At 43.7% G+C, this 26931-nt stretch overlaps 2 protein-coding genes across 2 annotated transcripts in view; one reads left to right on the top strand and one right to left on the bottom strand.

Moving 5' to 3' along the window:
* CDCA5 (cell division cycle associated 5) lies at nucleotides 1-21795 on the bottom strand. Its single transcript, XM_083165169.1, has 7 exons — nucleotides 21384-21795; nucleotides 20851-20921; nucleotides 18645-18707; nucleotides 13191-13283; nucleotides 9342-9380; nucleotides 6419-6928; nucleotides 1-2470 (listed from the first exon to the last, which is right to left on the bottom strand). Exons 1-7 carry the CDS (start codon nucleotides 21439-21441, stop codon nucleotides 2390-2392), a joined length of 915 nt encoding a protein of 304 aa, XP_083021295.1. The 5' UTR covers nucleotides 21442-21795; the 3' UTR covers nucleotides 1-2389.
* The window catches only part of ZFPL1 (zinc finger protein like 1), a 9093-nt gene continuing 3932 nt past the window's right edge, over nucleotides 21771-26931 (top strand). The window contains exons 1-7 of the mRNA XM_083165168.1: nucleotides 21771-21974; nucleotides 24146-24261; nucleotides 24441-24552; nucleotides 24719-24912; nucleotides 25534-25609; nucleotides 25699-25854; nucleotides 26447-26570. Coding sequence (XP_083021294.1) covers nucleotides 24160-24261; nucleotides 24441-24552; nucleotides 24719-24912; nucleotides 25534-25609; nucleotides 25699-25854; nucleotides 26447-26570 — 764 coding nt within the window. The 5' untranslated portion in view covers nucleotides 21771-21974; nucleotides 24146-24159. The remainder of the gene's footprint in view (nucleotides 21975-24145; nucleotides 24262-24440; nucleotides 24553-24718; nucleotides 24913-25533; nucleotides 25610-25698; nucleotides 25855-26446; nucleotides 26571-26931) is intronic.

Here is a 26931-nt window from a genome sequence, read left to right on the forward strand (position 1 = left end):
TCCTATTTAAGAAAATAGGACTCAAGGAGCAATATATAAATAATTGTTACAGTATTAGGAATAGATTTATTTTGCACTGAACGGTGGACAGAAAAATACATCAAGAAAAGGGTCTGTGCCTCTGCGGTGTTTTGCCAGCATATTAATCAGATCACTCCATGGCATCAAGGAACCTTGTGATTGAAACAATCGTTTCTTTATCACCATAAAATGTACATTTTTAATCATTTTCATGCTTAAATGACAGAATTGCATAAGAACATATTTTCATTTAAACATGAGAAACCTTAAATAATTCCCCCCCAAAAAAGCACCTACATTTCTACCTTTTGTTATAATAGGTGGAAAACAGCAGCCCAGCAGGGATAGAGCAAATAGGTGAGAGTGCGCTCCATTCCCACCAACCACCACCTTGCCCAGACCTCAGCCTGGTGTCACAAGGAACACTCATAGGTTTGGTATATGGCTGTAGAGACTGTAGTTGTGTGAAAAGGAACATGTACAGATCTTCAATCATGAGACCTGAGTTAAGAGCAGTGTTGATAGTAGACTTGTCCTAAGGACAAGTCGGACCTAATTCCCCCTGAGGACATCGGCAGCTCCCCGGCAGGGCTCACTTAGGATTTGGGAATTGCTGTTTTGTCTTACGCATCCATTCAAAAGAACGGGCTGACAACTTCAAGCATCACTGGTTACATAAATAACTTATCAATTTATGCTCACAACACTGACATTTATCCTCAATGTGATTTACCAGAGATGATTGACATTTGATTTCATATTATTATAGGTCTCTCAGCTACAAAAACACAGATCTAGCATTATGTCTCAGCAACTAAATCAATAAACTTCAGTTTGTTCTAACATTGTCAATTGCAAAAACAATCTGTACCAGGCAAGCAGATGGTACTTTGAAGGCACACAAACAAAAGTGTGTAGCAACGCTGAATATAAAATAGGAAGCTATTGATTGATACTCGCCATATAAAGCCCCCCCCCTCGCTGACAGACCCCTATGTATATATTCTGCACCACGTGTATTCTAGTACTATACACACTGTAGTACCATGAAATGGCTTTAGTATGTGTTCACATGGATGCAGTACGGTAGAATACTATGGGGGTTATTCTAGTTCATTCTTTCTGACAAAATCCTTCTTAGATGGACAAAACCATGTGCACTGCAGGTGGGGCAGATGTAACATGTGCAGAGAGAATTAGATTTGGGTGGGGTTTTTCTTCAGAGTGAGATTTATATTGCAGTGTAAAATAATGCAGTCAGTATTTTCCCTGCACAGAAACAAAATAACTCACCCAAATCTAATTCTCTCTGCACATGTTACATCTGCCCCCCCTGCAGTGCACATGGTTTTGTCCATCTAAGAAGGATTTTGTCAGAAAGAATGAACTAGAATAAACCCCTATATTCTAATTAGACCATTTTATTACACACTGACAATTGCCTTCTAGGAAAGACCTGCTGATAACATCACTCACATACAGATGCCTCCTTGTTGCAATGCAAGGATATTATGACATAGCAGAGAGCGGCCATTTTCATGCTCCCGTTATACCACTTAAGTAAATGTGTCCACCTCCCATTCAATAGAACCCATCAGTGATGCGAAGGAGTGTGGCATGTCGCGCTGCATTCGCATCAATGTAGTGGGACACATCTCTATATATGTAAACATTCCCATACCGTTTGCTGAGTTATAGGCAACTAAATAGCTATACTTCTTGCCATCAGCCGCTTCTACGTGTCAGGGTCAAACGTCTGGCAGCTCATACAATGAGCAAAAACACAAACAATACGATATAGGAGATTAAAAAAAATAGTTGACAGACTTTTATATAATAAAGTAAAATTTCATAGCACGGATTTACTATCCTCATTGAAAAGCATATAAGCTGGTCACAGATGGCGGACAGTCACTCCTGCTGCTGGGACACTGCTAACCAACACTTCCCTACATTATAGAAGCCTAAAATACAATATACCCCCTCCTCCAGCATGAGACACATAATAAGAACAAAAAGGAAAACATTTCTTGTCCAACTGCCTAACTTTTGCTTGGATGACTTCCCTTGCATGTTGTCTCCTTTATAAAGACCAGTAACAAATCTTTAACATTAAACATTTAATAAACTCTATTCTCAAATAACCCGATAATAATTCATTTCACAAGATATGACCTTATTAATATAGCTTTCGGCTAGAACTTTTTTTTTTTACCCCAAAATGGGAGAGAATGATTACATATTGTACATAAAAACAACCAGACACTACTTAGTATAAAATACATAAAAAGGTGACAGCAATAGAAGGAGCAGGACAGTAAGTCTATATACAAGTAGCCATTCTTGGGTGGTTTAGTCCACAGGTTGGTCACTCCACTAGAAGATCAAATTTTTCTGCCTCTTCAAACTCTGCATTCATGGTCGCCGCCCAATCGTCCAGGTCGCATTTCTGAGGAAGGACAAAAAGAGAAATAAAAACGTAGCCTAGTTTTTTGTCAACTCGTTTTACTTGGCAGTACAATGGTTGTAAAGCAGTGACTTACAGTGTGAGGTGTTAGGTAACATATTACATGTATGGATTACCATTGTACAAGCAGAAGATGGGTATGGGGGTCATTTGGTTGACCGCATGAAGGTCAACATGGCTACATCTAAGTGTACCGCGCCCCGTCGCAACTATCGCTGGTTTAAACCAAATATTTTTATTATTATTATTATTATTATTATGCTGTGACTTCTTGAAAAAAAAATTCTACTAAAAGAAAAAACCCTAGTAATTATTCAAAATGTTTAATGTCAGTGGCATCTGAAGTGCTAACTCTTAATCCCTCTTTTTGTCCGCATGTGTGTTTCTCTGAAAAGTGCTTTTGCATTTTTTTATATTCCAAAAACATGCATTTATACATGGTTGGTCAAGGTTTCGAACACATGAATCAAATTTATTTTTAATTGTATCTTTTAGTTCACCGACAACTCGATTCCACTAGTGTAGTGGTTCTCAAACTCTGTCATCTGGACCCCACACAGTTCACATTTTTCAGGTCACCAAACAGGTACCCTCTTTATGGACTGACACATTTTAAATTATTTTACTTGATTCTGTGCGAAGACCTGAAAAGCATGCACTGTGTGGGGTCCTGAGGACCGACTATGAGAACCTGTGCATTAGTGGGATAGAAGACTATATCAGTAACTTCATGCTATTTCTTGTCCAACACTAAGGGGGGGTATTCAATGTTTAGGTCACGGCGGTCAAGCTTGCTCGACCGCCGTGACCCTGTCCCGTTCTTGGTCAGCTCGACAGAACATGCAGGCGGGATTCAATGTCCCGCCTGCTGGGGAGCGAGAGGGGGCGTGGCCGCGAGTTGCAGCCGGGAAGAGGCGAACTGCAGCCTGCAGCTCGTCACTTCCGGGCTGTTCTCGGCAGAACGAGCCAGACAGCTAATGAAGTCGGCCTCGTTCCGCTGAGAAACCCTGCTCAATGCGGTCGGGGAAGACAGCATTGAATAGGGCCCAGAGACCATCTCCCCTGTAAGGAGATGGTCGCCGGCGATTGAATACCCCCCTTAGAGGGCCTACACACGTAGCAATGCCCCTACATCGCTCCATGTTTAGGGGTATAACAATAGCGATGCTTGGCCCCGTTCGTCATGCACTGGCCCTGAAAGATCGCTCAGCACACAGCGCTGACACAGATGTGTGCTGAGTGATTTACCATGGCTCAAAACACTCAGCAGGGTCGCTACATGTGTAGGCCCCTTTAATGCTCTGGTTTCAGCTTAACTTACAATCTGATTAGGGGTACATTTCTGTATAGTCAGGGAGGATGGTGTCTGTCCTGCTTTTGGCTTGATCTATCGGAGGCCCTATGAAGGGACTTAACCCTTTTGAAAAATCTACATGCACACAATGAGGGATTGTTGCCATCCTGTGGCTGCCTGTACTGCTCAGATGTACATTAACCTACAGTGTGCATTTGGTTATTCATAGACGGGCAATGCCAATGTTGTCATACATAGCGTGTAGTACTAGCTTTATGACATGTAGTAAATTCCATGAGGTCACCGACTTAAAAGCCACAGGTACAGTTTAACAGACCTGCAGTGGAATGTTCCATTATCCTGAACAATCTTTATTTTCATGGCTGAAATGTTATTTTGAGGTTTAATGGTTCTCTCACTTTACGGCAAAGGCTGTTTGAAGAAAAACTAGAAGATGATGTATCTGCAATGAACATTACAGTAGCTTACTAGCATTTCTGTTGGGTACAGATTGGGCCGGCAGATCACCTACATCACTGTGTATAGGCGATACGCTTCCATGGGACTATATAAGGGTGATGCGCTGCACATCAAATCACTAGGGACACCGTGCATGTTAATGGAGGCCAGGAAAGTGAACGTTCAATCCTTCATTAGCATTGCTCCAGTGTGTACGGAAATGGGCAATCCGGGCAGATGGGGGCTCGTTTGGATGTCAGAACAAATTTACATTCATCCACTGTATATCAAGCTTAACAGCACAGAGTTAACCTGGTTTAAAAAAGGAGTACACTATGATGCACGATTGTTAACAGATATTATCTGTTGACCCCGTGCAATAATATATACATTACAAGCAACAGAAACTTAAGGGAAAGGGTCATTCAGATCTTCACCACTATTCGCTTTCCCCGTAAAATATTGTGCAAACTTATATTTCAATAAAAAAACAAAACAAAAAAAAACCATTCTCCAGCTGCTGAAAGCAATAAAGCATTAAAGTCTGGGGCTGTGGCAGCAGGAAAAGTGTACTGTGCCTTACTGGTCTACCCATATACACTACAACACATTTTCAGTTTGCACTAAGTGCTTATTTTATTAGAAAATCATAGGTATAATCCTAAAATGATTGTTTTGAAAAGGAAAACGGATAAAAAATCTTTCATTTAGGGCAGGCATGTCCAAACTATGACCCTCCAGCTGTTGTGAAACTACAAGTGCCATCATGCCTTGCCACAGTTTTACTATTAGGGAATGCTAAAACTATGGCAAGGCATGCTGGGATGTGTAGTTTCACAACAGCTGGAAGGCCACAGTTTGGACAGGTCTGATTTAGGGTAATTTATTATTTATTAACAGTTTCTTATATAGCGCACACATATTCTGCAGCGCTTTACAGAGAATATTTGAACATTCACATCAGTCCCTGCCCCAGTGGAGCTTACATTCTATATTCCCTACCACATGTCCGCGCACACACACAGACATTCTAGGGTTAATTTGTTGGGAGCCAATTAGCCTACCAGTATATTTTTGGATTGTGCGAGGAAAACGGAGTACCGGAGGAAACCCACGCAAGTACAGTATTCAGCACTGTGAGGCAGTAATGCTAACCATTACACCATCCGTACTGCCCAATGGGTAATGTGTGGGGTTGTCTCTGCCCACAACATATTTGCAGCTCATTCTTGCAATACTGATAGAATAAGCCACTAGGCTTGACTGTTATGACAAGCTCTTGAGAATAAAGGCATTTATGGGCATTATAAGTTATGAACACACAGTGCGATTTGGGCTATCGATTGTAACTATAGTGTCAAAATCAATAACAAGTTAGTGCAAATGAACCATGTTTGCCCGCATCCGATCCCAATGCAGGGCATCGGAGTCGAAAGTAGGTATAGACTGTGCAATACAGTCTCTCTCGTTCCAAGATACTTTCCCTGACAGCCAAAGCTGGAACCTCCCAAAATTGGCCCATGTGTACACACCAAAACTCTTTAGAAGAAAAAATACAAATGCCTCACACACCCGTCAGAAGGTGATTCAATAGTCCCCCTTCCCCCCCCCCACCCCTTTTCACTGTCTGAGGGGCAATGAAAGAGCATGTGAGGTGGTGTATAGAAGTCGGTATATTTTGGTTGGGGACTACAGCCTGGCTTCTAGGTTTTAGAAAGATGTGTTAAGCCCTGGTGTAAGGGGTGTGGTATCCTCAGTCTGTAATTAAGCCCTGGTGTAAGGGGTGTGGTATCCTCAGTCTGTAACAAAGCTGGAGGTTTGCGTCTTATAGGGACACTGAATATACTTGGGTATAGTGCGCTGTGACAGCAGCATGGGAACTTCAGATTTACCAGCAACCATTAAAGTCCCAATGAGTGCTGCCTCCCCCCATTCTCCATCCCTGCAATGCTATTCCGCCAGCGGACAATATATTATGGCTTCTATCCAATAGGTGGATTTATATGGAGTAGACGTTCTATACATATGAACACTACAGAAAATGCGAAGTAATTATGGATATACGCACACTGGCACGGCCATTTTATTTTTTTTACGCCCACCTCCCTTTATATAAATGTTGTTATCACCAAAGTTCCCGCTTTTCCTAATAAATAACGTGTAATAAGTATTCTTACCTTAATTTGTACTTGTTTAGGTTTCCTCCGCTTCTGTTTGACCAGGGTCACCCCAGGAATATTATGATCCGGCTCCTCCACAGAGAGTTTTATTGTTTTGCCACTTGTGCTTTCATTATTTGTATGGCTAGTCTCCACATTTTTCACTGTCCATATTTCTTCTTGTGCTTCGGAGTGAAGAAGGTTATCAAACCCAAATAGTGTCTTCCGGCCTGTTTTTGGGAGGACCTGTGGTGTGGAAGTATCCGATGAATCCTTATTTCTGGTGGGACTGTATAGAAGAGAGCTTCCATTCAATGACATTTCTAATCGGCTGTAGGAGCGACGCACTTTCTGAGACATGACTTTTTCTCTGTCATCGAAGGTAGGCGACTGAGGGATGTTCAGCGGGATGGGAGACAGGATGTCTATTTTGGAGGGTGTGCATTGGTTGGTTTCGCCTTTAGTGACAACCTGGGACTTCTGTACTGCATTCTCTTTTTCTGAGTTTGGTGAAACCTGAAGAGATTGCTGAAAAAAATAAAATAAAAAGTTAAACCTAAACGTTGCCAAATATTGTAGCCAATGTATAAGTACTCACGTTACGGTGTGTTCACACGGTGCGATTTTGCTTGCGATTCAATCCGGATCAACATCACACAGCAAGCAAAACGCATTCGATTTGGACTATATAGTCTTGTCTGCCCAGTCTATTTTACTGTTAGATTTATACTAAACAGAAGTATGAACCTGGATAGGCTGAAAACTGTTAAATGTCCATTCGATTTGATTTTGTCTATAATATAGTCAAAATCGACCACAAAATCTCACCGTGTGTACACACCATAGATACAGAATTAGTAGGTCTTTCCACAGTTTTTTTCAGGTTCTTAAGCCGGGTACATAATACGGTGTGTACTCAGCAATTTGGTGGTAGGGACGCAGCGCAATGCCAGCATTGGCAAGCGCATACACAGGGGACAAAGATGGGAGCAGGGGCCGTTAACTGTGCACACCCTTGTGTGTATCACCTTTGCCAATCCAATACCTAACATGCACGGATTCTTTAAATACAATTTGCATTTGTGTGCATGTAAACAGGTACGGAGCACCTTTACTTTAAAGGATAGTGTAGAATAGGCATGTCCAACGTTGGCCCTCCAGATGTTGTGAAACTACACATCCCAGCATGCTTTGCCACAGTTTTGCTATTAGAGAATGCTAAAACTATTGCAAAGCATGCTGGGATGTGTTGTTTCACAACATCTGGAGGGCCAACGTTGGTGTAGAACCTCTGGTAAGTCCCTCCCATTTAACCATTTAAGACATTTGCATTTTGAGTTGCATTTCTCTAACAATGTCAGTGATCTGGGACATGTACATGACGGTGTTACATTGGTGGGAATGAAGTTTATGATCTTGAAAGAAGAAATGTTCATTCCAAGTTTTAACAAACTTGTATAAAACAGCAGTCTATATGGTCCTGCTATCTCAGCTGTCATTTTTTGGGGTTCAGGATAGTTTCCCCACTTTCTCATGCCACCAATACTATGAATTGCCATTTCTAATTGGATCTCACATTTTCGTGTGCTCACGTTCGTGCCGTGTATAAAATGTTCCATGAAAAACTTTTCCAAGCTCAAAGTGGATTATCCCTTAAAATATTGAAAAGGAACTGACTTCAGTATGGAAGTCCCAATGGACTAAAGCACAGGTCTTCAACCTGTGGCCCTCCAGATGTTGTGGAACTACATGTCCCAGCATGCCCTGAGGTTTTTGGGCATGCTCTTATAGGAAAAAATGTGGCAATGCATGTTGGAACATGTAGTTTCACAACATCTGGAGGGCCACAGGTTGAAGACCCATGGACTAAAGGATAATTCACTGGTGGCCTAAATGTGTCATAACCTTTAAGGTTGGGTCATCTGCTTGGCTTTCCTGCCATGGCGCTAGCAGCCTGAAGTCAGATGTGCTATCTAAGAAAGGGGTGCCGAAAGATGTGCTGGAAGTGGACTCAGGACCACACTTCACACTAGTAAGGCGCAGGGGGACAGATGCACTAAGCCTCCAAAGTGATAAAATGGAGGGTTAAAGATCCAGCAAATCAGCTCCTAACTGCCATGTCAGTGTTTGAAAAAATGTCAGTTCAGGAGCTAATTGTTTGGTTGTTTATCACTTTCCATTTTATCACTTTTGCTGAAAAATTAAGTGCTTAGGGCCAGATGCGCTAAATTGTCTATTGGGTCATTAACAATGTGCAGGAGTATATTGTTAATGATATGGAGTGGAAACACTAGGTGACATTGCTTGCATTGTGATTAGGCGATATTGTTCACAGACAGACGATAGAAATCGCTGCTGATTAGATCAGCTTTGTGCTGGAGCTGCCAATTATTAACCTTTCACAAAGATAATGAAGACAGTGGTAATTGCCAAGTGGTAAAGTGACTGCCCTCACACCAAGAACAAGAGACCAACTCAGTACAGCTGCTGGATCCACAGTGTTTCAGTATCATGGCTGCTAGCCATCTCTGTTCCCTCTCAGGTGAGGTCAGCCACCTCCTTGCTGGCATCAGCAGAAACCATAAATCGGAAAAGATAAGGAAGTGTATTGGATCTGGGTCCAGCACATTGCAGGATGCCAAAATGATATTCTCCAGCTTGCAGCAGCTGTGTACAACTACAAGAGTACTATGCAAACTAAAGCAGAACATTTGCCAAAAATCAGGGAAAGGATCAATTTAATATAAATAGTGAAGGATGATGTTCTACTGGCAACCATCACCTGCTTAAGTTTGCTACAATGACTGGCTGACAATGCTCCTGCATTACAGCAAATGCATACTTTCCCCGATGATGGCTATAGCCTGTCTAATCAACACAAAAACCACAGAGACAAACATGACCAACCCATATATAACAACATTTGTGTGGTTTAACTTACCCTTGAACTTCTTCGAAGAATGGCTGTAAACTGTGAAACCTAAAAATGAAAAAGTATGTACTATTAAAATAGATTCAGAAGAGTTATTTCCTATTATGCACAATTTACTTCTGCAATGGTGTAAAATCTCCAGCAGTGACCCCCCCTCAGTCGCACCCTGGACTATTGGATTTCGCATACAGCGCTATAGGACTGAACGCAAGTCAGCAGGTATAGAGGTACCATAAGTACAGCATGCATCTGCAATTAAGCCGAGGGATTCGCAGCCGCTAGATTAAAACCAAAGTCACTGATCAATTAAAGGTTGCTTTAAGTCAAAACATCATTTTTTATATGCAGACTAAGCCTGAAGATATTATATTGGTACTTACCATGAAAACTAATTTCACATAATGGGAAAAAAATAAATCTATGCGGATTTTATTTCATTTTAATAAAAATGTTTAGTGTTTAAATTAAATCTCTGGATTTGCCCAGATTTTCCTCCACCCATTAAACAGGTATTTGACAGTTTGAATCAAATAAAGATGGTGCACGTGATTTAAATGCTTAGAAATGGCTAAAATATAACAAAGCTGGCTTAGCTACACAAGTGTAGAAGGTGAAAAGTATGTGCAACAACTTCGTTGCACATACATGGCCAGTGTAAATGTACAACACTGGATCTATGTGCATTTCATTTGTTCTCGTCTAGTACTGGCAATGTTATTTATTAGACATGTTACCAAATGCTGGATAACAGCATCCCAGCATTAACTATAATTACCAAGTAAAAACTCTATTAATAAAGGGCTGGATGTAATAAGGTGCAAGTCTGGTGTCCAGGAGGGATGCAAGACCCTTTTTTTGTTTTTTAAAGGGGCAATCAATTACAAGGCATGGTTTTGCCTTGTAAATGATTGTCTCTTTATTCAAAATGGGACATTCCGCACTGCATTACATCCTGACCAGTCTCTGAAAACCATCGCAGTGAAAAGCAGGAAACAGCATCAACTTCTTCCTTGACTTGCCAGAAGCACATTCCAAGCTTAACATCAAAGACAGAAAGATATGTCACTATGCGGTGCACCAAAGAGGATTTATATTAAAATGTAACCTTTATTATTATTGGTTAAAAATAGCGAAATAAAAGGACACAAAACATGAAAATACACATAGACGCTTATTTAAAAAAGGATATAAATTACCCTTACAACGTGGGACCCCTTACTCCTTGTATATGATTAATACTGTAATAGGTTCCTATGATCAGTCTAGTTCTGGGTTAAGTGAAACAGATAATCTGATATGCGGCGGTATGGTGAGCTGATGGGACTTCACACAAGTCACTTTAGTCACTTTCACATAAAGGGTGAATCTTGCGGGTACTGGTGCGACCCTAATAGTAGTGCACTAGGCTCACTGAGGGTGCATTAGGTGGCGCACGGTTAGGGTGAATAGATAAGTGATCAATTTCACCACTGTGGGTGGCGTATGCACCAGAGATTGCTGTATTTGGGTAACAGCAGCTCTCTGTGCAAAACCCTCACACGTTAAACGGCGTTCCAATGCTGCCGCTCACCTCCGAGTGTCCCGGAGCACGGTGCGCCTGGTAATGACACGCCGTCTCACAATGCAGGACACGGAGGCAGCGGTCTCGCGCTCACGACTGGCAGGGTGCACAACACAGCCAACGGGCTGCGAGCTACACGCACCGCTAGGTATTAATACGTTTAAACTAGACAGATCAAAATCAATACATTTCAATAAGGGTAGGGGAGTTGGGGTAGCCCACGAAGTGTACGGTCGGCGTACGCTTCGCTAATGAGCTTCGTCAGGTCCTGATGAAGCTCATTAGCGAAGCGTACGCCGACCGTACACCTAATGCACCCTCAGTGAGCAATGTGAAAGGGACTAAAGTGACTTGTGTGAAGTCCCATCAGCTCACCATACCGCCGCATATCAGATTATCTGTTTCACTTAACCCAGAACTAGACTTATCATAGGAACCTATTACAGTATTAATCATATACAAGGAGTAAGGGGTCCCACGTTGTAAGGGTAATTTATATCCTTTTCTAAATAAGCGTCTATGTGTATTTTCATGTTTTGTGTCCTTTTATTTCGCTATTTTTAACCAATTATAATAAAGGTTACATTTTAATATAAATCCTCTTTGGTGCACCGCATAGTGACATATCTTTCTGTCTTTGATGTTCAGTATAAAACTGATGTCCCGTGGTAGCACACCCTCAGCCAGATACGTGAATTCACAACACTATATTTATTGAGGGGTCAGCTGTTAATTAGACTCAATTCCCTGTGCGATTGCCAGTCCTTTCCCCTCCACCCTCTCTTTTTTGTACATTCCAAGCTTAATGCAGGAGTGTACTAAGTGAAGAGTGTTCCCATAAACTCCAGTGTAATTTACATAGCAGTAATGCCTCTCTACATTGCAAGCAATGTTATCATTAACAAATAACAGCAGAAAGCAAGCATCCACTTACAATAAAACACAAGTCCTTGCAAAGCGGATGATTAATGTGAATACAAACAGCTAGGGGGGGGGGGACGGGGGACAGAAGGTTACAGTAGGTGACAGGATTTGGCAATTTACACACGATCGGAGAGATGCTATATTTCCACTGACTAATTGGTCACCGTGGGGTAGATGTATAAAGCAGCGATAAGCCTGGAGAAGTGAGCAAGTGCAGAAGTTGCCCATGGCAACCAAGCAGCGGCTTTGTATAATTTTATATTATGCAAATTATAGAGGTTACTTCAGTGCTTATTGGTTAACATGGGCAACTTCTCCTCTGGCTCACTTCACCTCCCTTATCACTGCTTCATACATCTGCTTCATCAGGGTTCGTAAATACTCGTTATAGTGAGTATTTTACCCGCTTTTGAGCACTAGGGACTCAGTTTAGGTTTATGGCTGCGTACACTGGGATGCGCTCTGCCCATATTGGCGTGCCTGCTGTCTTAATTGTATCTTGGACAGAAGGTAATGTTGTTATGCGGCCGCAGAGGTGAGAGCGTGCTGGCTACGTCACCTATAAGCCGTGCGCGACCGCCAGGGGGAACTCAGACTGAAGCTCGCAAGGAGAAAATCCTTGCGCAGTGTGTCCAAGTGGCTCTAGCTGGTGTAGTGTGTATAAGTGGCACTATTGTGTGGTGTAATGTGAATTGGTACTTATATGTGGCCTCGCCCCTTCCCCACAAAGCCATGCCCTAAATTTTTGCCACTAGCCTTAAAATGTGCATTGTCCCCATTTTATGATTATGGGCCAGATGCACAGCTTCAAAAGTGATAAAATGGGGAGTGATCAACAACCAATCAGCTCCTGTCTGTGACATGGCCGGTAGGAGCTGATTGGCTGGTGGTTTATCACTCTGTACTTCACTTTTGAAGCTTAGTGCATTTGGCCCTATCCCTTTTCTAGTATACGTGTTTCTTGCTTTATGCGCGCCAATTGATACTTCCCACCCAACCCACAATGAGAGGCGCTCAAATCTATGTTTGCTTACCACAAAAAGTCTTGGATCGGCCCTCGGCTCAGGGTATATGCCATGTGGGGGAGAGGAGGCTTTTGTATGTGCCATGCTGGGGGGAAGGCGAGAGGAAGCTTTATATCATTGGGACCTAGAAAAGGTGGGGTAGGATGTCAATTTTTTTTAAGTGGGGGGTCCCACTATTTGTTTGGGTTTTTCGGGATCGCTGCCTATTGTTGCATGTAGTTAAACTTGCAAACCTTGTTCTGCCCGAGCCATCCAGAGAAAACAAGAGATAAGCATAAAGCACACCTACAGCCCTATTCGTAGTCTATATTTTACATATCAAACTGTAGATCACAATGTGGAACTTACAGTAGGGGTAGACTCGGCTGCAGCAGAGGTAGTGTTGGGTTGAGCTGCAGCAGAGGACAAGGCAGGCTGAGATTCAGCAGAGACAAGCGCTGCCTGCAAAAGAAAAATACAATTAGATTATTTAAGATGTTGTTTTCGCTCACACAAAAATTTCCATAAGTCTCCTTTTCATATGGATAAGAAGCCGGATGCCGAGTGCCTTAGGGATATGGTTGCTAGGTCGACATACATTAGGTTGACCACTAAAGGTAGACAGGGCTTAGGTTGACACATTAAATAGGTCAACAATGGGACGTCAACAGTCAGGTCGACATGTGTAGTGTTCATTCTAGCACCCGCCATATTTGATAACCCATGCAGTTTCTCTTCCCTGCCCGGGGTGTTGCTGTCTGCTGTGGTGTTTCTAGCAGTGTGGTCTGTATATCAGCACTGATATGCAAACCAGACCTGTGCTAGAAACACCACAGCAGACAGCGACACCCCGGGCAGGGAAGAGGAACTGCATGGGTTATCAAATATGGCGGGTGCTAGAATGAACCCTACATGTGGTATTTCATACCCTACCATCCACTAGGGCGTATGGGCATGTGTAATGAAGGCATCGAGGCACCACGTCTGAAGCATGGCTAGCGCAGCAAGCCATGCAAGGGGACGGAGTACACCAATACGGTGTCCATGTTGACTGAACAATTCGGGACAAAAAAAAAAAAAAATCATGTCGACATATTTCATGTGTCAGCCTTTAGTGGCCAACCTAATGTACATCGACCTTCATAGTGTCGACCATTTGACCAATATCCGTGCCGTACAGGCTGGTATAGGATTACTTGTGACAGGTCCACAATTAAAGTGACCCTGCCACTGACAGTTTTGCTGGACTGACCCAGTGGTCACAAGAATCCTGCATATCCATATACTAGGAATCTACACCTCATAAATGTTACATGCATTTCTCACAACATGATAGGCTGCACATTGGCCCAGCCCACAGTATGGCTTACCCACTAAACAGGTTCCCCGTAGTCAGATTTCAGCCTTTACTGCACACAACACATCACTTTACAAATTCCATTTACCCATATATACAACAGATTTCGGCATATAAATGCAATATGGTACACAAACCCATTAAGAAACATAGCATGGATCATTCCCTAACTCCAAAGCTCCTGGGGTAGATGGACTCCCGATCGAACTATATAAAACTCACATAGGTTATTTTGCCCCGAAGTTACTCCTGCTTTTTAACTGTCTTCTGCAGCAGGGCTCCCTTCCCCCGTCCATGTCGGAGGCTCTGATAGTGCTAATTCCTAAACCTGGGAAGGACCCGATATATCCGGACTCCTACCGGCCTATATCTTTATTGTCCACAGATATCAAGGTGTTGGCTAAGCTTTTGGCCACACGGCTAAATGCGGTGGTGTTGGAGCTCGTACATGCTGACCAAACCGGCTTCATGCCAGGGAGGTCAACGGCTCTTAGCCTGCGCCGCTTATTCACCTATCTGCAGTGGGCCGGTGAGGGAATGGAGGATGCGGTGATTGTCTCCCTGGATGCAGCTCGCGCCTTTGACTCGGTGGAGTGGGGTTATCTATGGGCGGTGTTGATTAAGTTTGGGATTGGGCCGAATTTTCTAGCCTGGGTTAAACTGTTATATTCAAATCCGGCAGCCAGACTTAGGATCAATGGTTATACAACAGGTTCATTTGCCCTGGGCAGGGGTACCAGGCAGGGATGTCCCCTGTCCCCTTTGCTATTTGCCCTCGCGGTGGAACCACTGGCATGTCACATTAGAGCTTCCCCCCAGGTGGGTGGCCTCTTGATTGAGGGTAGAGAGGAAAAGATTGGGTTATATGCCGATGATATGATACTTTACCTGGCCAACATGACATCTACACTCCCCTTTCTCCTTACTCTAATGTCAGAATTTGCCCGCTTCTCTGGGGTGGGCATTAATTGGGATAAATCTGTGGTGTTTCCCTTGTTGCCCGGTGTCCCGAAGCCCTCTGCCTATGACTACCCGCTTCGATGGTGCACTCAATTTAAGTACTTGGGCATCCAGGTCTCCCACTCCCCAACGGAATTTATGACCCTAAACTTGATGCCGCAGATAGATGCACTGAGACAGCGAACTCGGATCTGGCAGACGCTTCCCCTATCGGTTACTGGTAGGGTGAATTTGGTCAAAATGATTGTCCAACCCAAATTCCTGTATATTTTGCAAAATTCCCCAGTATATATCCCTGCCTCTAGATTTCGCCTTATTATGAGCTGTATAGCTACCTTTGTCTGGGGCGGGAGGCGAGCCCGTATTGCAGTCAAGACTCTGTGTAGGTCCCGGTGGGATGGGGGGCTGGCGCTGCCTGATCTGAGACTATATTATCTGGCCACTCAGCTCGCTCAGTTGGTGGAGTGGGTGGAGCCGGCTAACTATGGCTATTTACCTACTGCACTGCTGGCCAAGGCGGGAATGACTTTTTCACCCTTGCAGTTTTTATTGGCCAAAGCACCCTTGGCGACCCTCTCCCCTCTCCTGCAGCAGGCTCGTAGGGTCTGGTTGGCGGCGGGGGTGGTGAGGGGCGGTCAGGTCACGGACTCCAGATCGCCCATATGGCGTAACAGGGATTTCCCTGAACTCTGCAAGTTGGGAACGGGTAGGGAATGGGTGGAGTATGGGGTCACTGAAATTGGACACATTTATCGGGAGGGTGTGCTATGCTCCTTTGAACAGATACAAAACTCGCACGGTATCCCAAGACATTTTTTCTATAAATACCTACAGTTGAGGCATGCGGTAAACACACAGTGGAGGGGTACTGCCCCTGACCTAGCTGACAGCCCGGTTCACACGCTGGTCCGTGAGCTCCCAGACCGGAGACGGGTCTCTGCTCTATACTCCATTCTCCTCACCTTTGCCGGGGTTGGCCAGCTAGATGCTCTGAGGGGTAGATGGGAGGCAGATCTGGGACCCTTGGATGACGAGGACTGGTCACATATGTGCGGGTCACCTAGGCGAGCCACGGCATATGCCAGATTCCAGCAGATCCAAATGTATATTTTGCATCGAGTCTATTGGACCCCACATAGGCTGCTTCAGCTGGGGGGTGCTGCAAGCTGTGAGTGTCCCAAATGCGGGGAGGAGGGGGCGAATTTCTGGCACCTTCTCTGGAGCTGTCCACAATTACAGATTTACTGGAGTCAGGTACTTGATAAGATCAGAGGTACAGAGGTGCAAATACCTACCCTAGACCCCCGTCTGTTTATCTTTGAGTTAGGAATGGAGGAGACTTTCCCCAAATTTCAGAGGATTTATCTGAATAATCTCTTCATGCTCGCCCGGGTGTGTATTGCGAGGGCATGGATGAGTCCTAATGCACCCTCTATACAAATGTGGATAGCGCTTGTTAACACTACTATCTCACATGAAAAATTCATGTATAAGAAGCGTAAATGCCCAGCTAAATTTGAAAAGGTCTGGCATCCCTGGACGTCTTCTCCGTTATATATTCAAGAATCTAGCACATAGCCTGTCATACCTTATACAACGGGGTTTATTTACTGTAATAAGGGCTTGTTTCAATGCTTGTCTTATTAATGTTTGCCATGATGATACTCCCACGGATCATATTATTTATGTTTGTCATTGCTATTACCTACTAATATATATGACATGATCTGCTGCCGTGATTGTAGAGATTCCACACACACTTGAACCTTATTTGTTTTCTTTGCTTTACTGTATTGTCTTGTGTTTTATTTTATTTTTTATTGTTTAATGAAAAACTTAATAAAAATTCACGATTCAAAAAAAAAAAAAGAAACATAGCATGGGAATTACAATAGCTGCTCAGGAACAATTGAATTCCCCCAATCATCTGTAGCCACAAGTCTATTTGTGGCACAATAAAGAGCAGACATATACTGTACTTACAGACTAACAGATTTTTGTTCCCATCCCCATCATGCTATGTGCAAAGACCTGCAAGGCCTAGGACCAGGCCAGGATGGAGAAGAGTTGTGGTGCCATTACCAGCATTTCAACAGCAAACTTGCTCCTACTAGGATCCATCCCCAAGTACCACTTTGTAGAAGATATGAATTTATAAGCATTTAAAAAATGTGTGATAGTTATTCAACACAGAAACATTAACCCCTCAACAGGACCTTAATCCTGTGTCTTCATGCTGCAGCTCTGCACTCCATCCCACACAACTTAAATCAGGAAGTGAATTCAAGATCACTTTATGCCTGACCACTGTGGGGGAGGGGCTGTCAGATTTAAAAAATACTCTTGCCAACAGTGTGACCTTTGCTTTGTGCAAAAAAAGGTCATGAAGTTTTTAATGTATCCAAAGCTTTTGAAAAAGGAATTTGTTCCGAAAAGCGTTTGCTGCTGGCCTGGTATCCTTTGTCTCCTCCACTGGACATGACGCTGTAAGAGGACTCGAACATTTAGTGCCTACCATCAGCCTGCTGCATTTTGATATATCCATCATGCGATTTTATTTGTCGTTATAATATTAGTGAAGTCTTTTATTAAATACATGTTGGTTAAGGAGTTATTTGCACTTTTCAGTTTTCTTAATCTCCCAGGGCGCCGTTGCACGGGGAAGCGTAAGGGGGTGGACCAGGCTCGCTGACGTCGCTATTTTGGGCGGGCCTGGGCTGCCAACGTCACAAAAGGGGCGGCCCCGGCCCCTGGCATCACTGTAGGGGCCGGGCCCGGCCACCCCGAAGGCTCTACACTGCTGGGGAAGCGCCGGGCATCGCTATCTACAGCGGCGCCAGGCTTCCCTGGTCACACCAGAGGGGTCGGAGACAGGCTGTTTTAGCGGGGCGCTGCCAGAGGGGCAGGGCGCATTTTGCCCTTTCAAAATCGGGCATGGCACAGCGCCCCGCTTAAACAGCCTAGAGGGAACACTAACTTTGGGAGATTATTTCATGCAGGTAATCCAAATATTCAACCTACTGTGATTTGGGAAGTTTCCCATATATCTGAGGCAGATCCATGAGAATTGGGACGCTCATTCAATAGCACTACTCCTCAAGGAAGGACTTTGAAGATATGTAGCATTAGATGGTTATATCTGTGCACACATGTGTCTGTGCCCTTTTTTCATGTAACGTGGAAGCCAGCTGCTCCTGTCAGTCCAGAAGAAGCCATTTGGGGGTCACAAGGCTGCGTAGGTGGTGCTCCACTTTGCACCTAGTCTTGCTACTAAGATTCAGCTAAAATTGTGCACTAAATGAAATGTACAAGCAGTAAATGATCTCTTCAATATATCCCTTATTAAATGCATACTTGCAGCCCATGTCACTTCTATATAATGAAAAATAATAGTTGGGTGTTATAAAGGTAGGGGATGTGGCTGGGTATAGTGAGATATGATCGGTATATTCCTGAAAGATACATTAGCAGATTAATGAGCAAGCACCCCAGGAGGCTATACTTACCAGTGTCTTCCTAGGCATTATTTTCTTAGCGGTGATTGATCGTTTCATGACTTGTACAGGTATCTAAAATGAAAAATAGACTTGATAATCTCATTTTTTTTAAAAAACGTTTCAATTCAAATATGTCTACGAAATAAATCCCCCCCCCCCCCCCCCCCCAAAAAAAAAAAAAACACACACCCTTCCTCAGATATCATCCAACAGTGAGCTCTGCCACAGACAGCACACATTCACCATCAGCAGGTTACACCCCATATCCTGCAATGCCAGACAATATGACAGCTCTATTTAGCCACTCATCCACCGTTCTACACATTACACAAGTAGACAGGATTTCATTCACTTTGACTTCTTTCGAGTCTCACTACAGGATGGCCATTGTCAAGGCCTGACAATGTGCAGATCATCGGATGCAATGATATTTATGAGACGTATTAACAATTTCTATTAAGGTGCTTTTTGAACTCTACTACTAACAGGATACGTCACTAGGTCGACATACTGCAAGGTCAACATGGGACATGGTTGACAGGTCATTAGGTCGACAGTCAAAAGATCGACATGGGGCTTTTCACTGTTTTTTGAGTAGACATGTGCCGACGGACGGTATTTCATGCCCTACCATCCAGTAGGCGTGGTGGGAGAATAACGTGAGGGGAAGCGGCGAACTTGATACTGTGTCCATGTCGACATTCAGGTAAAAGAACAGTGAAAAACCCCATGTCGACCTAATGCATGTGTCGACCATACAATCCATACCCCTACTAACGCCTTATCTGTAATTGGCAACTTTGTACAAATGTGTCTATTGTAGCAGCAATGTGGTAACATTGTGCTTTTGTATAAGTGCACAGACATTAAGATGTGGGATAGCTACAATTGTTACCATCACTATGCTACTGGTGCAATACATTCCCACTGTATGACTTGGGACTGTAATAATATTCTGTGGGCAGTGGAATCTCATTACCATGTGCTGCTCTTACTTGAGGAGAAAATAATTCTACATTTTGTTTCAACAATCACAATCCCTAGAATACAAAGTAGAGCAATTGAAAGAGCCCATTACATAAACCTATATTATATTGCAGAATTATCGAATGCCATTTAAGGTCTGATGTGTGTGTATTTCTCCTTATTATTGAAGGAAGATACATAATCATTTTTTAAAAATAATTAAAAAGGATTAAACATAACTGACTGATGTGAATGACAAATAGTCTATACAGTATGTGTGCGCTATATAAATGGCTTAAATATAAGTAAATTAAGAGCTAAAAGAATGTCAGCTGTGGCTCCATATTTAATGTTCACTGAAAAAAAGGAGCAGGGTGTCTAATATGACACTTATATGTGTCTGTGAAAACGGGGAGTGGCCTTGTGACAGTCCTGATCTATCACTCTTGGGGGCCTGCCCAGCACTTATGGAGATGTCCAGCTTTCCCAAGCTCTCCTCATTCTGTTAATACATGCTGGACAGCAGCAGACAGGCAGGGTGCATTTGTCATGTTAACCCTTTGCAGTCCAAATTATTATTATTATTATTATTTTCATAATCAAACAGTTTGGTTTAAATGTTCAAATTAATTATCTTTTTTTTTTTTATTATTATTAAAAAATGGTCTACATTGAATGTTGAGTGATGTTAATGTTCTTATTTTAAAGTGGCCCACCATTGGATCTGCTACTAGAGCTAGGGCTGTTGAGCCTGACTAGACGTTGGCCCTGAAAGGGTTATGCTGAAACAGCCTAGAGCAGGCATGTCCAAACTGTGGCCCTACAGCTGTTGTGAAACTACACATCCCAGCATGCCTTGCCATAGTTTTAGCATTACCTATTAGCAAAACTGTGGCAAGGCATGCTGGGATGTGTAGTTTCACAACAGCTGGAGGGCCATAGCTTGGACATGCCTGGCCTAGAGGGAAGGCAAATAGGTCAGAGTTTAATCCCTGCTCCAACAGCAGACAAATGAAAATTGTATGGTAGGATTTGCTGTTTGGATAGAACTCACTGCTGACTATAGGACCACTAGGTTTTGAAAGAGTGGTAGGCTTTGGATTATACTCTATTTATGCTACGGTATTGTAGATTCATGTAAGCCTGCACTGCCATCCAAACCATGGGTGGATAAAAAATAAATCCATGAACATACAATAGCAGTTAGTGTGCTTCGTTCATGCTGTCTACAAATTATAATGTGACGTACTGGACTGCCTGCGGACTTGCTTGAGGAGGCAGAGTTTCTCTGAGATCTTCTGGCTGGTGGTGTGGAGAGTCCTGCAAAAGAAGGAAAAATTATTGTACTGCAAATCACCACCAGGGAAGGTAGCATGTGACAATTCCGGTATCTGTTCGAAAGGCTGTCAGAAATAGGGAGCGACACAAGCAAAGGGTCGGCATGTCACTGGTCAACACGAGTGTTCAATGAATTTGTTTTTTAAGCGACTTGTTACTTCATGATCCAAGCGAGCATAGAGGAAGAAGTGAATAGTGTGTTGAGCGCAGAGGCACCGTGCCCAAAACATGGAGTGCATTGAGCTACGTGGTACACTAATACAGTGTCCATGTCGGCATAGACCCCTAAAACCTGAAATAAAACTCATGTCGACCTTTTCCTGCGTCAACCATTTCCAGGACAACCTTTTTCACTTGTCGACCTAAAAATCGATTATGCGATATGGCAGCTTCGGCCTGCGATGTGAGTGTATTAGTACTTAGTAGCATGCCCGCAGTACTCACCTTCCCTCCTCCAGGTGACCGCGGCCCCCTTGCTGCCCCTCTTCTTCCGATCAGACATGGCTGCGGATCTCCAGGCCCGGACTCCCGGTCTCCCCGTTAAGCAGTGACGGTACCGCGCTCGATTTGTCTGACAACGTGCACTATAAATGCTGCTACATAACAGGATAGGCTGCAGAACAGGCCTCTGATGATGATAATGCAGCAACTTCCTAATGCCCGGCACAGATCTCCATACCACCCGGATAACCTATAGCGCCGCTACCGCAGCTTCTCCCCGGGCGAATCCGAGAACACCCAAGGAAATTGTTCAAACGTCCCGCGCCCGCTTTCTCCCCGGAACCGGAAGTGAGGCGTCATCAGTTCGCCAGTCGCCATGTTGGGAGTGGCGGAAGTGACGGTCCTGACGCTGCGCGGTGAGATTGGTGCTGTCAGTGTCACCCGGAAGAGACGTGGCAGGCAGCGCTTAGGCAGGAAGAGCAGAGAAATGCAATGAGAGTAAAAGGACGAGTATAACTTATTGGCACAGATTCGTCTTATACATACACACATAAGGCGGGGCGAAGTACAGACAAGAGGGATCCTGGCAGGAAGGTAGGTACATGGCCACCCTGATAAGTTATATATGTGTTGTGTGGCGGATACATAACGTATGTCACTGGGTGGTTTCCAAACACTGACAAAAAGAAAAGACAATGGTCGGTCAGAAGATTTGGCTAAATCCATTTTATTTACCAAACTTACTCTGAATAATTGTTTTTGCCCATTTCCCAGCGTTTGGGCACAAATGGTTGATTGTCATTACCAGATATTTGTTATCACCAGATAAATCTGTAGGTGTGTACCCAGCTATAAAGATCACTATATACAGTATATTATATACTAGAATCTTATTGGATGTTATGGGCAACATCTCCACTTCTAAAAATCTACACCTTAGTAAATACACCGTTTAAAGGTGCATGCACACGATGTGAATTTGGGTATGGACTATTTTGACTGTACTAGAAATAGATTGTATGGTACTTCCTCAACTTTGCAGCAACAGCTACGCCAGTTACGTTAGCCGCTACCAGAATGGTACTTCCTCAACTTTGCAGCAACAGCTACGCCAGTTACGTTAGCCGCTACCAGAATGGTACTTCCTCATCTTTGCAGCAACAGCTACGCCAGTTACGGGGGGGGGGCGCTGTGCATGTGGGGGGCGCCGGAGGCTGCGGTGCTATAGTTAAACCCCCCCCCAATCCCCCGCAGACTTACCTATCTCGCTGGTCCCGGCGGCTCCATTCTGCTGAGGACCACCACAAAATGGCCGCCCCCATATAGCACACAGTTCTCTGAAACTGTCTGCTGTATGGGGGCGGCCATTTTCTGGTGGTCCTCCGCAGAAGAACGGAGCCGCCGGGACCAGCGCGATAGGTAAGGCTGTGGGGGATTGAGGGGGGGTAGGGGTGCTTGGCGGGGGAGGGCGCCCAAAACGTAGCTACGTCACTGCAGTTACGTTAGCCGCTACCAGAATGGTACTTCCTCATCTTTGCAGCAACTGCTACGCCAGTTACGTTAGCCGCTACCAGAATGGTACTTCCTCATCTTTGTTGCGTTAGTTACGTTAGCCGCTACTTAACCGCTACGAAAGGATTTGCAGCATCATCATCATCATCATCCAACAGGCCAGAACAAAGGTTGCAGCACTCCAGGTGGGCAATGGCCATTGATGAGTTTTGGAGGCATCCAAATAATTGTCTCAAGGTGGACATTATCACTCTAAAATGAATATTGTACCCAAACCATGTAAAGTAAATGTGTTCCACCACATAACCGATTGACCAGAATCATTCACAGTGTGAAACAAGCGCTTGTGGATGTATTCTTCTGTAGGTGGTGCCAAACATGTAACTTTTGGTTTGTTTAGAGCATGGGTCTTCACAATTTATAGCGATCCCTTCACAATTTAGCAAGCAGTGTTTTCTCTTTCTTTCTGGGTGGCAGCTTTCTCCTCACAGTCCTCTTCGAGTTCTCACATTGCTGATTCATGCTGAATTAGGCCCCTTGTCTCCAAGCTGTCACACTGGTTACCAGAGCTCAGTAATTTAATAAAACAGCTGGTCCCCTCCCTGTATATTTTTAGTTTACACTTATCAGTTCCACTTTTTCCAAGGTTGGTTAATTACCTGAAACGGAATGCTTCTAATTTGTTGGCATAGCAGTACATGTCCTGCAGGTTGGAAAGATCTGATGAATAAAGTCAATGGGCCAGCAGGACCACGTGTCAAGTATGATTTTTTTACATCCATACTTTGTAGGTCCACCAGGTGTTGTGATTACTGCAGACACCCTTCTTGGCAAACTGCCCACAAGTTCCTGGACAACAGCAGGTGGTATGTTTTGCCATTCCAGCTTAAGTATAGTGACCACTTGTGATGCTGAAGAAAGGCCAATTGGTCTAGACAGCACCAGTCATTCTTCCTATAGGTTCTCAGTGAGGTTAAGAACTGGACTTTGATCTGGCCAGTCCATCTGGGTTACCAAATTTTAATGTAGAACCAGCTGAAACAGCGCCACAGCTTAACGCCACCTCCTCCATGATTTACTGTATCTACTGTACACTCTTGCATCAGACGTACTCCTGGAAATCTCCAAACCCAAAGGCATCAGTCTGAAGTTTTATACCTTTTGAATGTCTTTGTAGATGCCAGGAAAACATCTCATGTTCATGCTGTTCCTCATGTAGTCCTAATGTTGTGTGTGCCCTATCTTTTCTGCAGGTGTCTCTGTCATCATGGGTCTCTGCAAATGTCCCAAGAGGAAAGTGACAAATTTATTCTGCTTTGAACATCGTGTCAATGTGTGTGAGCATTGTCTGGTAGCCAATCATGCAAAGGTGAGGATTGTGGGTGGCAGTTGGAATTCTAATAGCACCTCCTTGCTTATAAAAGGAAGTGTGTAGTAAGATTTACTTTTGTTACCTGATGTTCTGTGACTTTAAATTTTCTTTTCTATGTTCTACCGCTGTCATTCTTTTCATATGTGTATACAATATCGATGTTCTCTCTGTTTCAGTGTATTGTCCAGTCATACCTGCAGTGGCTTCAGGACAGTGATTACAACCCAAACTGCCGTCTCTGTAACACTCTCTTGTCCTCTAAGGAGACTGCACGCCTTGTGTGTTATGGTATGATATTTTGCACCTCTTTGTCAGAAAGAACAAATTGCTTTCTTTGCTTCTATTGGGCATTTCTTGTTAGACAAAATTCAACCTTGGAAGCCCCAGATTGATTCAGTTGTCTGCTTTATTTCTGGGAATTGACTCCATATTTTTCTTTACTGTGTTGCATCAGATTTATTTCACTGGTCCTGTTTGAATGACCTGGCTTCACAGCTACCACCAAACACAGCACCTGCTGGCTACCAATGCCCAAGCTGCCAGGGTCCCATCTTTCCCCCCAGCAATCTGGTCAGCCCTGTGGCCTCTACGCTGCGGGAGAAACTCTCTACTGTCAACTGGGCAAGAGCTGGGCTGGGCCTCCCTTTGGTAAGTGACTATTAAGTATAGACAGGGAATATGTATGTATGCATTGTACCAAAACCATGCTTCTCTCTTTTACTGATTGTGTCTGTTATATTATTATCCCTTTATTTAAAAACATTCACATTGAGTTCTTTCTTTCTTGGTTTTTTTTTTTTTCTCATCATGTATTTCCTTCTGTGTGTTTTCCATTTATCCTCCTAAACTTTCATATTCCAGTTTGTGCTCCTAAAGGCCCATACACACTGGGCAACTTTGAGTTGAAAATAGCTTAGTAGACTCATTTGAGCTGCTTTCAGCTTGAAAGCCGCCCAGTGTATACGGTAACACCATCAGATTAGCGGCCGGGCCAGCGATGATCGACGCGGTGGTCGGCTTTCCTTGGCGTCCTGCCATGGAAAGTTATTCACGCCCAGGAAAATCACTAAAATGGGTAAAAAAAGCTCAATGTGTATTCACTGAGCATTTTTCAGCAAAGCGATTTCATCGGTCAGCATACACGCTGGGCAACGTCGCTCAGTGTGTATGGACCATTACTTTTAATGTTTTTCTTCTTTCCATTTTCCACTTTGATTTCTTTGCTACTTTACAAGTATTGCTCTTGTATGACGCTGTTTTTCGGCCTAGATTGAAGAACAGGAGTCTGCAGATACGGTCACACAACATGATGTCACAGATTACAGGGACTGGACAGTAGTTAATTGTGAGTTTTGTCACATTTGTATTGAGTCGTGACATCATCGTTTTATACCTACATGTTTACGTGTGTGTGCTTATATATTCTGTTTATAGCTTCCTCTGATAACCTATCTGAAAGCCCAGAAGCATTGCAGCAGACAGGGTATCTGTATGCTTCTGCCCCCACTTCGCCCGCACAGCATGGGATGTCACAAGATCATGCTGTGATGATTGGAGACACGGAAGCTGATAGTGTTACCATCAATGCAGGTGAGATTGATGTGAAGATCTGAACAAGGGGGCACAAGGGTTAATATAATATATGGATGATCTTGGAATACAGCGGGTTATTTTAGACAGGACACTGAGGGGTAGATGTATGAAGCGGTGATAAGGGAGGAGAAGTGATAAAGTGTCTGGTCTGGCCAATCAGCTCCTGACTGTTAAGTAACAGGCTGGGTTTAAAAAGGGACAGTTAGAATCTGATTGGCCGGTGATAAAGTACCAGTCACTTTATTACTTCTCCTCCCTTATCACTGCTTCATACATCTATCCCTGAGGGTCCTTGTATAGCAGATATTTATTTACTTCTGTCCTACACTATTGGATCACAGAGAATCACTGGCTGAAGATGTCCAGGTATTCCGGTTACGGAATTGCACCACAATCAGGTTACTATTGTAGCCCAAACAGCGACCTCTACTTTAAGAAAGGGAAGAGTATAGGTCACAACAAGCGACCTCCAATTATTGACATAATCAGAGCAGTAAGGACAGAGACATCGCATGCTCATGGCAATTGATGTGGTTAAAATGGACAAAGTAGAAAGTTCAGGATGAAACTGATTTTTACTCCTTTTTAGCCTCAACCCCTAGAAAAGTGTATGACACTCGAGATGTTGCTGGTTCCCAAGACACATTGATTGACTTTGATGATGACAAATACAGGAGGAGACCCACTTTGAGCTGGTTGGCGAGGATACTCCGGTTAGTTCTGTAATGTGTTATATCGCCGTATTTTGCTAATCTGTATACATGTATGGCTAATGTTTGACCTCTATTGGCCCTGTGGTAGAACTGGTATCATGGTAATAGCCACTGTTACAAAAAAATAAAGGGGTTTTACAGCATATTCAAATACGCTAAAGCCAGCAGTATACGCTATAGAAGCCCACCGGCTTCTCTCCGCAGCGCTGTTTAAGGGATCCATCACTGACCCGTGTGGCCGGTTCTGTCACTCTGCACATGCTCAGAGGGACTCCCGGGGCTCAGACCTGGAAGTCCGGAGCCGCCTCGTAAAAGACAGGTCTTATCGGAAGAGCTGTTCCTGCATTAATAATTGCATATG

The sequence above is a fragment of the Crinia signifera genome, chromosome 11, assembly GCF_055691185.1.
Source record: "Crinia signifera chromosome 11, ASM5569118v1, whole genome shotgun sequence".
Classification (NCBI taxonomy): Eukaryota; Metazoa; Chordata; class Amphibia; order Anura; family Myobatrachidae; genus Crinia; species Crinia signifera.

Coding starts and splice junctions, on each gene's coding strand:
- CDCA5 (XM_083165169.1), bottom strand. CDS start 21,441: ATGTCTGATCGGAAGAAGAGGGGCAGCAAGGGGGCCGCGGTCACCTGG. Junction 9,381..13,190: donor CAGCCGAGTCTACCCCTACT/GTAAGTTCCACA, acceptor TTTCATTTTTAG/GTTTCACAGTTTACAGCCAT. Junction 2,471..6,418: donor CTAAACAAGTACAAATTAAG/GTAAGAATACTT, acceptor GTCCTTCCTCAG/AAATGCGACCTGGACGATTG.